We start from the raw sequence: 12,991 nt of genomic DNA on the forward strand, positions 1-12,991 counted from the left end.
GGGCTTCAGTCCTAACATCAAAGCAAAGCTTCTTAGAATTAAAGGCTTATGGTCTGATAATGTGAACTGTTAGCAGCTCCTGAAATATTTCTCACATATGATCTAACCAATCTCCTGTAAATAGAAATCTACCCAACCTTCTCAGAATTGGACACTAGCCATTTGATCGAGTGAACCTTCCAACATCAAAGGGGGGTCAATGATCTCATGATTTCTAATGAAGCCCTCAAAACTCCTCGTCCTCGAGCTCACTCTTTCTTCCCTTCCACCTTTCATCTCACATCTTCTCCTAACAACGTTGAAATCTCCTGCCAAACACCAGGGGTCCCCCCACCTTTGTCTAACTCCTCCCAACACTCCCCACTTCTTCATTGGGTCCATACACATTGGACACTACCCAACTCCACTCTCAAGAAGCCTCTTGCAACCATCCTAACACCAAGAAAGCCCCAACCCATTCTCCTAACTTCTTGAAAGCCCTAGGGTCCCATAAAATAACCAAACCCCCGACCTGCCCTGCTGCATTTGACACCACCCACTCTTTGTTACCCCTTCCCCATATTTTGTTTTTCATTCTAATGTCAAAATCCTCTGATTTAGATTCATTTAATAAAACCACCTCTAGCTTGTGAGTTCTAATCAAATTTCTAGCCAATTCACTTCTCTACTCCTTTAGGCCCCAAAAAATCAAGGATAACATCTTCATTTTGATTTGCCCACGACCTGGCTCCCCTACCTCCAACCACACCTACAAAATATATTTCCTCACCCCCTTCCTCGTCCCAAATTTTTTCCTGATGACTTTTCTCTTCCTTTTTTTTATTTTTTATTCTCTTTTATTTTTATCAAATCGTTTGAAAGCAATTTTTGCAAATTCTTCCCCTCCCCAAAAATGAAGGCCTAACAATTTTCCAATCGCCACCTCCCTTTCCACAAGGCTATCTAAGTCAAGCATCATCAACTGACCCGAGGTCTCCTCTGGTCCCTCTCCACTCCCTTCTCCTTCCCCTCCCTTTTGTCTTTCCCCCACTATATCTTCAGCATGTTCCTCCCCTGTTAGTCCTTGAGTCGAAATAGACACCCTACAAGTATTGTAGACCTTGTTCTATAAGTGATCCTTCGTTTCCTTTTCCTTCTTCTTCCTCTTCCCCCCCCCCAACTCTCTCCACCTCAGCTTCCCTACACTCCTCCCTCCTAAGTCCAAACCTCCTCTTCTCAGTCTTCTCTTGTCTTCTCTCTTCTCTGTCTTCTCTCGTCTGTAGAGATCCTCAGGTTCTTTATCAACGGGGGCCTCGTCTTCCTTACCTTCCTCTTACGTGAAACTCTTCCCCAAAAGGCCAGCTTTGGATGGTGTGATGTTAAGGTCGGGTTCTTTTTGTAGTGCTCAAGTAGAGATATTTACGCTCAAGTCTTCCTGGCCACCCAAATTGGTCCTTGCCACTTGGTTAGTTTCTACCACCAAATGTTCTTTCCGGGGTGAACCAGTGGATCTCGTCTCCTCTTTGACAGCCTAAGGATTCAAAATCCCTTCCCGTGGGTATCTAGTGTTGGAGACCTCTTCAACTCCTCTTCCCCTTCCCATGGTCATAGTCTTGCGGCCATTGTCATACTACATTACTACCCAAACCCAATCCCTCCCTCCATTTTTCTCTTCATCTTATCTTTGTTCCCTCCTTTAGAAACTTTCTTCCCGATTGCACCCCTACCCTTCCGAACTCCTAATCCTTTCTTCTTTAGGCCTCTTGGAATTCTTTCCTTCGAACGGGACCTCTTCACCACAGTTAGGCACCCAACAACCTCACCCGCCTGAGTCCTTTTAGTTCCCTCCCCTTCACCGCTCGCCACTTGTCCATTACTTTCCATATTTAATCATATGCTTCCTTTTTTGCCCCTCCAACTCTCCACCTTCTCACCTTCTTCCTCCTTCAACTCGTCTCCCTCTCCCCCCTGCAGTTGTTTCTTAGAATTCTTTGTTATCTTCCCCCCCACCTTTTCCTCCACTAGGTTATGATTGTGATCATTTTAGAAGGCACTTAGGAATGTATTGTCCTCCCCCTGCACCAGGAGTCTTATTTTGTAGCTCATGTAAATCCAAAATCCCAAACCAACTGCAAACTATCAAATGTGATAAATGGGGAGACAGCTTCCTTTTTGTTCAATGAGAAGGCAAATACTCGGGAATCTATCTTCACATGGCATTTCCCCTATCTATAAGTCTTTCAGAATTTAACACTCCCCCAATGTGAAATCATACCAAGTCCAATTTAGAAAAACATTTAGAATGGCTGAAATTGATTTCCAATGTGAAGCAAGTGAGGTTCTAGGATCCACCCCAGCATCCCTTCCATTGGGTGTTGGGCCATGAATACTTTTAATAACAAAATGCCAGAACATATCAGTTTCTAATGAGAATCTCCACACCACTACCCAAGCAACAAATTATTACTGCCTACCAATCCACCCAAACCGATTTCTATTTTATCAGTAACAATAATTCCTTAAAAAATATAAAGATGATTACAAGATTAGGAAAGAGAAGTTTTCTTAACTCGCCAAAAAACAAATTGCAATACAATTGAGCCCAGAACAATTAATTCCTTCCCACCCCTTTTGCTAATGCATCACCCAAACCCATTCCTCCATTTATCTTCTTTCTACAAACAGTATTCCATGTGATAAGATGGGTTTTCTTAAACTCTCCATGGTCCCGAAAAAAACTTATCACAATTTTCTCCAACAATTTTGCAACCCTTAGGGGAATTGCGGAAGTAAACTGGTAGGTTTGCTAAGCTTGACTTATTTAATCAATGTGATTCTACCCCCCATTGAAAAATAGCTCCTCTTCTAAGGAGCAAGATTTTTGGAGAAAGAAAATAACAAAAGATAATGGTTTACTTCAATTTGAAAATTGCCAAGAAATTGCCATTATAGGACCAGAAGAAAATTGCAAATTGTATTCATAAAAAATTGAAAACCAGATTTGAAATATTTATAACTAAACTAGAAATAATGATTGAAACTCTAGAAAGATTTACACCAAGAAAATCAGTTTGAAATCAATTATGAATTATATAAGGTAAGTACATGCATAGAAGCCAAATTCTTTTTGGATAACTAAAAGAAATATATTCTCATTACATGACAAGCCATTAGCTCCTACATTAACTACAAAAACCTATTAGAAAGAAAATTTAACCTGTGAAGAGAATTTGCAGTTAACTGCACTTCTTCAATCTCCATTACACCTTTGTGTCTCCTCCTGAATGTCTCAAATAGTTCATCTCGAATGGATAAAAGCTGAAGAATGGACACAAAATATGAAAGATTGACAGACAATATAGACAGTTAACTAATCGACACAAACTAAAAATATGAGAGATTGTCAAACAACTAGATATGCTAGTCATCTACTAAACAACCTCAATTTACTTTGTAACACCCATCCCTTAATTTAAGGGCCATTAGATAATGGCTGAAGTGGCTGAACTGAATAACTTATTGCTTTAACTTTTTTCTATTAGTCATCTGTTAAGTTGTTTTCCCTTTTCTGCTGATAAAGATTCAATTAAGGAAGTGATCATGAATATACTGTGGGAAATTTTTCGGTAGATTAAAACTGCCAGAAGCTTGCTCAGTGAGTCACTTTGTCAATGCTGATAAAGACGAGGAGGTTATGAAATGGGCTGGTTCTGAATGGTGTTGCAAGAACTGATTCCAGGTTAGCAAACTCAACACTGGATTTTTTTCTCTTTAATTTTAGAAGTAAAGAGGAAGCACAAGAGGTGCTTTGGTGGGACCATGTGATTAGAACCAAGTTAGATCATTAAAGCTTAGACTGGGAAGATGGAATCCGTTGGCAAAGCAATAAGAAATGTAGGAGTAAGAGGTCTTGTTTGGATCAATGTCTTTGGCATCCCCCTACAAGCATGGTGTATGCAATAGACTCTAGTACAGACCCATAAAAGAACTTGGTCACTGCAAGGATTTTGGTTAAAGTGGAGGAAATACAATTGATCCTTCATCCATGGCACAGAATTTTTCTGGGGAATGATTTGATTTAAGAGTTGTAGTTGAAGGCAGTAAGATGGTTAGACCAATTAATGAATATGTCGGCTTCTGATTGGAGGAAGGAGAAGTTCGTGGTGAGTGAAGGGGAGTTGGAAAGTTTGAAGTAAAAAGGTCAGGAGCCGAAGATTGAAGATGAGGGTATTAGGAATACAATTTGGGTCGGGCTTTGAGGTGAATGATTTAAATGAGCGGCACATGGAGAAGAAGTTTAAAAGGGATAAGTTGAAATTCATGAGTTGGTGGCTCGACCTGAGGTTTTAAAAAGTGGTGACCAGCTTGATCTGAGGATGAAATTGGGGATGGACTAGGCTTTTTAAAAAGCTTTGGGTCATTACTTAACCCAATAGAAACCAAGAGAGTTAAGGAAAAGGAAGTTGTTATTCTAGGATTCAAAAAAGAGACGATGAGTAAGATTAGAGGGAAATACAGAGTTGGAAAGGAAGAAGGTGTTTGAGAGGATAGGATGTGGGTGATTACAAAGTTTGAGAGGAAACTTAAAGGGATATCTAATGATATCAAGCAAAATCCGAAGTTGGAGTAATGGATGTGGGTGCTTATAAAGTTTGAGAGGAAGAAGGTGTCAGAACCAATGGTTGCAACAAGTCTAGTAATGAATGATTCTCAAGGTAAGGAGGCCCAAGGTGAAAAGGCGGTGACTAATTGTGGTCAGGGAACTGCAATGCAGACATGTGATGTGGGTGAGAAGGGAGTCTTCACAGTGAAGGCAGCAAAGCATTCACAACCAAACTGAAGGAGGGTTTAAATGGGATGGACGAGTTGAACAGGTGTCTGGAATTGTTGTTGTTGGGAGTGGGGGGGGGAGAAGAAACATTCAAAGCTCCTAATCCTCGTCATACATCAGTAGATGAATGTTTAGTGGAGGAAGATGTTTTGCAAGATGCTATGTTGGTCAAGAGAAGAGGCATTATCAAGGATTTCGTAGTTTTCAATGTTTGTAAAGAAGTAAGTTATTTGGAAAGATCTAAAGGTATCGAGAGTTCAGGAGATAAGATCAAAGTTTGGTTAGGATTTAGGAAGGGGAGTAGTAGTGAAATGGAGGATATCTATTAGGGGATGGATGAAGACACAACGTCTAAGAAATCAAAGGATGATGCTGAGTTGAAAGAAGTCATGAAGAGGAAGGGAGGTGGGGTTAGTGGCAAGACTATATTGGAGAAAAATTGAGGAGTTTGGTTGTGATGGCATAGGGAGGGTGGACGAAAGTAGTGAGGCTCGATCGTTTTTTTGTTTCCCGGCAGAAAGTTGAGCATCAGGGACACAATGGTGTCATTGAAACTGTAGAAGCAGCTCGCCACTAGCGTTCTCAAATGTGGGAGAGGGAAGGTATGCCTTGACCCTAATGAGGTCAATGAAATCTCCATGGCCAACTCCAGGCAAAATATTAGAAAGATGGTCAAGGATGGTTTTATCATCAGGAAGCCAACCAAGATCCACTCTCGATCTCGGGCCAGTTGAATGGAGGCCAAGAGCAAGGGACATCACCCTGGATATGGTAAACACAAAGGTACTAGGGAGGCAAGGCTCCCCACAAAGGTTTTGTGGATGAAGAGGATGTTTGTTCTAAGGTGATTGCTCCACAAGTATAGTGTTGAGAGATACATTGTATTTGGCTGTATTTGTAATATTGCTAAGTTATGGTGACCTATATGAATTTATGTTAGAAAAAGGGGCTTATGTGTAACTCTGATGTAATTTCAATCTTTTTCTTATTTAAGCAAGTGGTTGTGTGAGATTAGAAAGTGAGGAAGAGAGTAAGAGTGTGAGAGAGAAAGAGAGAAAGAGAGATTTGTATCTCTTCTTCCCATAGTGTATATGTTTCCTCTACTACTCCCATGGATGTAGGCTACCATGTCGAACCACATTAAACCTTGGTGTTTCTCTATTTCTTCTTCTTGTTTCCTCCTTGAGTTACTATTCTATTTTATATTGGTTGACATGGTATCAAAGCTATTTTATGTTGTTTAACATGGTAAAGAGCGGGTGTTTCGGTTGTTGTGAAGGTGTTCCAATTGCTGCAAAGGTGTTCAGGTTGCTATGAAGGTGTTCTAGTTGCTGTGAAGGTATTCCGGTTGTTGTGAAGGTATCCGGTTGTTGTGAAGGTGTTCCATATCTTGTGAAGGTGTTCAAGTTTCTGTGAAAGTGTTCCGGTTGTTGTGAAGGTGTTCCGATCATAGTTGTCAAGGCAGGCGCCTAGGCGACAAGGTGCCCTTGGAGGCTCACCAAGCAGATTTCTATAGTGTGTTATAAAAAACTTTTATATTCTTAACTTTTTGAGCTTTTAATTATAAAACCGACATTTTAAACTAAAATATTCATTTTGTGTGTTTATATACTAATTTCTTTTGATTATCTTCTTATTTGTTAGGGTTTAATCAACACAAGCATTGCTAAATGCCGTATTGAACCCTCAAAGACTTCAAAACTTGAACCAATAAGTAAAGAATAACTTAAAATGTTGTCCAATCAACACATTTTCTTCTTTTTCTTTATTAATTTTGTGTGTTTATACACTAATTTCTTCTTCTTCTTCCACCTTTTCTTTTCTTCTTTTCCTATAATAGAAATAGGGGTTCAGCCCGTATATTTTTTTAATTTTCTTTTCTTTCTTCTTTTTCTTCTCATGAATATGTTGGAATATGTTGATTTTCTATACTTTAAAAAGAAGTTTATACTTGTCTTATGAAAATTATGGATATTTATTAAGGAAATATGATCATGGAACCTAGGAAACTATCCTAGGATACATGTTTTTACTTAAAAAAAAATCCACCACCTGGGCATCAAGGCACCCCTTTGTCACCTAGCCTCACCTTGGCGCCTTGAAAACTATGGTTCCGATTGTTGTGAAGGTGTTCCAGTTGTTGTGAAGAGTTTAATAGTGGTGTGATAAGTGATTTTTGTGAGTAGTGGAGGTGTTCCAATTGCTGCTATTTCATGTTCAATTGAGGTAGTAGTCGACTACTAGGAGCAGGATACTAATAGTAGTCGACTACTACGAAGAGATTTCGTAGTAGTCGACTACTAGCCTCAGGTTGCAGTTGTTTATGCTCCAAGTACTACTGAACCTTGTTGGGTAATAGACTCATGTGCATCTGATCACATGACTAGCTTGCCTTCACTGTTTACTACTTACCATTTGTCTTCTGGTAGGGATAAGGTATCTATTGCTGATGGCTCCTTGGTTCCTATTTCTGGGAAGGGTGACATCAATCTTTCAGATACTATCTCCCTATCATCTGTTTTGCATGTGCCTAAGCTTGATACTAATCTTCTTTCAGTCAGTAGTATTACCAAGCATATGAACTGCTCAGTAACCTTCTTCCCTGACCGATGTGTTTTTCAGGACTTGGAGACGTAGAAGGTGATTGGGACTGGCCGTGAGACGAATGGGATCTATCTGCTCGGGGAGCGGTTTCGTCAGGGAGAGTCAGTAGAGAAGTTGTCTTTTGTTTCTAAGAGTGTGAGTCTGGTTATGCTTTGGCATAACCGATTAGGTCATTTGTCTTTTTGATCTTTACAGAGTCTGTTTCCTACTTTATTTGAGTCTATTGAGTTGTCTCAGCTACAATGTGAAAGTTGTGAGTTTGCTAAGCATTGTAGAAAGCCTTATTTATTGAGTAATAAAAGGAGTGATAATTCTTTTGACATTGTGCATACTGACGTTTGGGGGCCTTATCATATCCCTTCCATGGGTGGGTACAGATATTTTTTGTTATTTGTTGATGACCATACCCGCTTTTTTTGGGTTTATCTCATGCGTTCACGAGATGAGGTACCTTCCCTGACCCAAAATTTTCACCAAATGATCCTAACCCAGTTTGATGCCAAGATCAAAGTTCTCCGATCTAATAACGCAAAGGAATACTTTGCTAAATCATTGACATCTTATCTTCTTCATCATGGGGTTATCCACCAGAGCTCTTGCCCTCATACACCTCAGCAGAATGGAATTGCCGAGAGGAAGAATAGGCACATTTTGGAAGTGGCTAGAAGCCTCATGTTTACTTCCAATGTCCCTATTCGCTTCTGGGGGGACACTATCCTCACGGCGGTATACCATATTAATCGGGTCCCTTCCAGGGTCCTTGATATGCGATCTCCTTTTTCGCTTCTACACCCACGTGAGGACTTGTTTTCTATTCACCTTAAGACATTCGGTTGCACTTGCTTTGTTCAGCTTCTCGGACCCCATCCCTCCAAGTTCGAACCCAAAGCCTCCAAATGCATCTTCCTTGGTTATGCACAAACTCAAAAGGGTTATTGTTGTTATGATCCTGTCTCCAGGAGGAAGTTTGTCTCCATGGATGTCACTTTCTTTGAGGGGACACCCTATTATCCTCGGGTTGCCCCACAGGGGGAGAGTAGTGAGAGTGGGGGTTTGGGTTCTTGTCTTCAGGGGGAGAGCAGTGAGAGTGGGGCAGTTCCTTTACCTATTCCATTGGGTGATGAGAACTGCAATGGTGAGGGTGGTCAGAGGGATCAGGAGTTGAGGGAAAGCTGCAATGGTGAGGGTGGTCAGAGGGATCAGAAGTTGAGGGTTTATCACAAGCGATGCAGGCAGGTTGATCCTGATCATCAGCAGTCCAGACCAGCTCCAATCTCATCTGCAGCTCAAGGTCCAGATACTTCAGTCCCAGAGCCCACAGAGACTTCCCTTACAGATGATCTTGACCTTCCAATTGCAGTCCGTAAAGGGAAACGACATTGTACCACATCCACAGCTCACTGTATTTCCCATTTTTTATCCTATGATCGCCTATCTCCTACCTACATGTCCTACCTTAGCTCCATTTCCAATGTCCCTATTCCAAGAACAGTGCAAGAAGCCCTATCCGTCCCTGAATGGAAAGATGCAATGCAAGTTGAGATGGATGCTCTGTTGAAGAACAACACCTGGGAGGTAGTTGATTTGCCAAAAGGAAAGAAACCAGTTGGGTGCAGATGGGTATTTACGGTGAAGCATAATGCAGATGGATCTATTGAGAGGTATAAAGCTCGGTTAGTTGCAAGAGGGTTTACACAGACTTATGGCATAGATTACTTGAAGACATTTGCACCGGTAGCCAAGATGACTACTATTCGAGCTCTCTTGTCCCTTGCAGCAAGTCACACTTGGCCTTTATACCAAATGGACGTGAAAAATGCCTTTCTGAATGGAGATCTGCAGGAAGAAGTTTACATGCGTTTGCCTCCTGGCTTCTATGATGCAGAAGTAGGTAAGAAGGTCTGTCGGCTCAACAAAGCTTTGTATGGTTTGAAACAGTCACCTAGGGCTTGGTTCGATAGATTCAGACTAGCACTTGTGAAGTTTGGATATGTACAGGCCCAGTCAGATCATACCCTATTCATCAAGAGGGTGGAGTCCTCTTTGACACTGTTGGCAGTATATGTTGATGATATTGTGGTCACAGGGAATGATAGCCATGAGATTGAGTCTCTTAAACAGCTTCTTCACCAAGAATTTGAGGTGAAGGACCTTGGTGTACTCCGGTATTTTTTGGGTATTGAGGTTGCTAGATCCAAACAGAGGATCTTTATATCTCAGAGGAAATATGTCCTAGACTTGTTGGCAGAAACTGGAAAGTTAGGTGTCAAGCCTGCAGATACACCAATTGAACAGAATCAAATGATTAGTGCCGAGAGTGGGGAGCTTCTTGAAGACAAAGTTATGTTCCAGCAACTGGTAGGAAAGCTCCTATATCTCTGCCTCACTCGGCCAGATATTATTTATGTTGTTAGTGTTGTCAGCCAGTACATGCATTCTCCTAGAACCACACATCTTTTTGCGGCAGAAAGAATCTTAGCTTACTTGAAGAGATGCCCATGTAGGGGTATACTTTTCAAGAACAACAATCACATGAAGGTGGAGGTTTATACTGATGCAGATTGGGCTGGGAGTGTTGATGACAGAAGGTCTACCTCGGGATATTGTGCCCTTGTGGGAGGAAACCTTGTCTCCTAGAGAAGTAAGAAACAAAGTGTGGTCTCCCGGTCAAGTGCTGAAGCAGAATACAGGTCCATGGCCAATGGAGTGGCTGAAATCCTATGGCTAAGATCTCTACTTGAGGAGTTGGGTATTGAGTATGAGAAGCCCTTGATGTTGTATTGTGATAATCAAGCCGCCATTAATATAGCACATAATCCAGTACAGCATGACAGAACCAAACACATTGAAGTTGACCGCCATTTTGTGCGAGAGAGGGTCTCATCTCAAGAAGTATGCCTCCCTTACAACACATCCAGTATGCAACTAGCCGACATTCTTACTAAAGCCGTATCAAGAAAGAAGCTAGAGGCGGATCTATCCAAGTTGGGAATGATGAACATATACTCCCAACTTGAGGGGGAGTGTAGAGAACATTGATGTGGGCCCCACAGCTGTGGTACCACTCTATCCGTAGGGTAGAATGTATCTAGTCTCAGCTGTGGTTATTTTGTTGTTCTGTTATTTCTAGTTTCAGTTTTATATTGGTTGTTATTTGTTAGCAGTTATGATGTAAACACCAAGGGCAGATATGTCCTTTCATGTAACTAGCATAACCTATATATATTAACTTAAAGTGGCGGCGGCAAAATATTGACATTCTGTTCTTCTCTTCAAAATCTGTGTTCTATTGCTCTTCCATCACTCTTTCTTCTACATCTTCTTCACTTTCTCTTCTCGTCGAACCTAAAATCTCTTAGTGATCAAGACCGAATAGCAGTCTTGAAAATCAAGCACATATTTCCTCTGACACAAAATAATGACATGCTTAGATCTTGCTACCTCTATGCCCAAAACGTATTTCAACTTGCCAAGGTCCTTTGTCTGAAAGTGTTCCTGTAGGAATAACTTCAATCTAACAATGCCCATTTTATCATTCCTAGTCACAACGATATCATCCACATACACCACCAATATTATTTTGCCTGTCGAAGAGTCAAGACTAAAGACAGAATGATCAACTTGGCACTGTTTCATACCAAACTTCTTGACCACCTCACTAAACCTACCAAACCATGCTCGAGGGGACTGTTTAAGTCCATATATAGCCTTCTTAATTCTGCATACCTTACCATCCTCCCCCTGAGCAATAAACCCTGGTGGTTGCTCCATGTAGACCTCCTCGAGCAAATCACCATGCAAAAAGGCATTTTTGATATCCAGCTGATGTAGAGGCCAATCATACATAGCTGCAAGGGAGATGACGACACGAACTGACCCTATCTTATCCCTTGCAGCAAATCATTCTTGGCCCTTGTTCCAAATGGATGTTAAAAATGTCTTTCTGAATGGAGACTTGCAGGAAGAGGTCTACATGCAGTTGCCTCCTAGATTCTATGATACAGAGACAGGTAAGAAGGTTTGCCGACTGAACAAGGTATTGTATGGTTTGAAGCAGTCACCTAGTGCCTGGTTTTATAGGTTCAGATGCCCTTGGAAAGTTTGGTTATGTACAGGCCCAGTCAGATCATACACTATTCATCAAGAGGGTGGAGTCCTCTCTGACACTACTTGCAGTATATGTTGATATTGTGGTGACAGGAAATGACAGCCATGAGATTGAGTCCCTCAAACAGCTCCTTCATCAAGAGTTTGAGGTGAAAGATCTTGGTGCACTACGGTACTTTTTGGGTATTGAGGTTGCTAGATCCAAGTAGGGGATTTTTATCTCAGAGAAAATATGTTCTAGATCTGTTGGCGGAAACTGGAAAGTTGGGTGTTAAGCCGGCTGATACACCCATTGAACAAAATCACAAGATTAGTGCAGAGGGCGGGGAGCCTCTTGAAGACAAAGTTATGTTCCAACGGTTGGTTGGAAAGCTCCTATATCTCTGCCTCACTCGGCCAGATATCAGCTATGCAGTTAGTGTTGTTAGCCAGTACATGCACTCCCCTAGAACTTCTCATCTTCTTGTGGTAGAGAGAATATTAGCCTACTTGAAGAGATGCACAGGTAGAGGTATACTGCTCAAGAACAATAATCACATGAGGGTGGAAGTCTATACAGATGTTGATTGGGCTGGGAGTGTTGATGACAGAAGGTCTACCTCTGGATATTGTGCCTTTGTAGGAGGTAACCTTGTCTCTTGGAGAAGTAAGAAGCAGAGTGTTGTTTCCCGCTCCAGTGCTGAAGCGGAATACAGGTCAATGGCTAACGGAGTGGCTGAAATCTTATGGCTGAGGTCACTACTTGAAGAGTTGGGTATTGACTATGAAAAGCCCTTAATGTTGTATTGTGATAATCAGGCAGCTATTAATATAGCCCACAACCCAGTGCAGCATGACAGAACTAAACATATCGAAGTTGATCGACATTTTGTGCGAGAGAGGGTCACATCACAAGAAGTGTGTCTTCCGTACATCACATCTAATATGCAGTTCGCGGATATCCTCACCAAGGCTGTACCAAGGAAGAAGTTAGAGACAGACCTATCCAAGTTGGGAATGATAGATATCTACTCCCAACTTGAGGGGGAGTGTAGAGAACACTGATGTGGGCCCCACAGCAGTGGTCCCCACTGTGTTCGTAGGACAGCATGTGTAGTTATTTGTTTCAGTTATAGTAGTGTCAGTTTGAGTCAGTTTGTTAATTCAGTTGTTATTTATTTCAGTTTTTATTTACTTTATTTATCATGTAAGTACTAAGGGCAGATCTGTCCTTTCCATTATGTACTGAACATAACCTATAAATAATAAGAGAGTGGCGGCGACAGATCTGTTAGAATCTGTCCCTCCTTTCAACTCCTTGTGTTCTCCTGTTTCTCTTCTATTCCTTCTCCTTTCTCTCACTTTTCTTCTGTTTTGTAAACCTAAAACCTATTAGGATTCAAGACTGATTACAGTCTTGATCTTCTACTTATAACTACTAACATTACATAAAATTGACAAATATCCCAAAGTCTTTGTATGCCCCCATCA

At 41.3% G+C, this 12,991-nt stretch overlaps 1 protein-coding gene across 2 annotated transcripts in view; it reads right to left on the reverse strand.

The window, feature by feature from the left end:
* Window positions 1-12,991, reverse strand: part of DGS1 (dgd1 suppressor 1) — an 81,899-nt gene that overhangs the window by 39,956 nt on the left and 28,952 nt on the right. For both annotated transcript variants that reach the window (XM_010246117.3, XM_010246118.3), the window contains exon 7: window positions 3,197-3,297. In XM_010246117.3, the coding sequence (XP_010244419.1) occupies window positions 3,197-3,297 (101 nt within the window). The remainder of the gene's footprint in view (window positions 1-3,196; window positions 3,298-12,991) is intronic.

Source organism: Nelumbo nucifera, chromosome 7 (genome assembly GCF_055504915.1).
Source record: "Nelumbo nucifera cultivar China Antique chromosome 7, China Antique-T2T, whole genome shotgun sequence".
NCBI classification, from domain to species: Eukaryota; Viridiplantae; Streptophyta; class Magnoliopsida; order Proteales; family Nelumbonaceae; genus Nelumbo; species Nelumbo nucifera.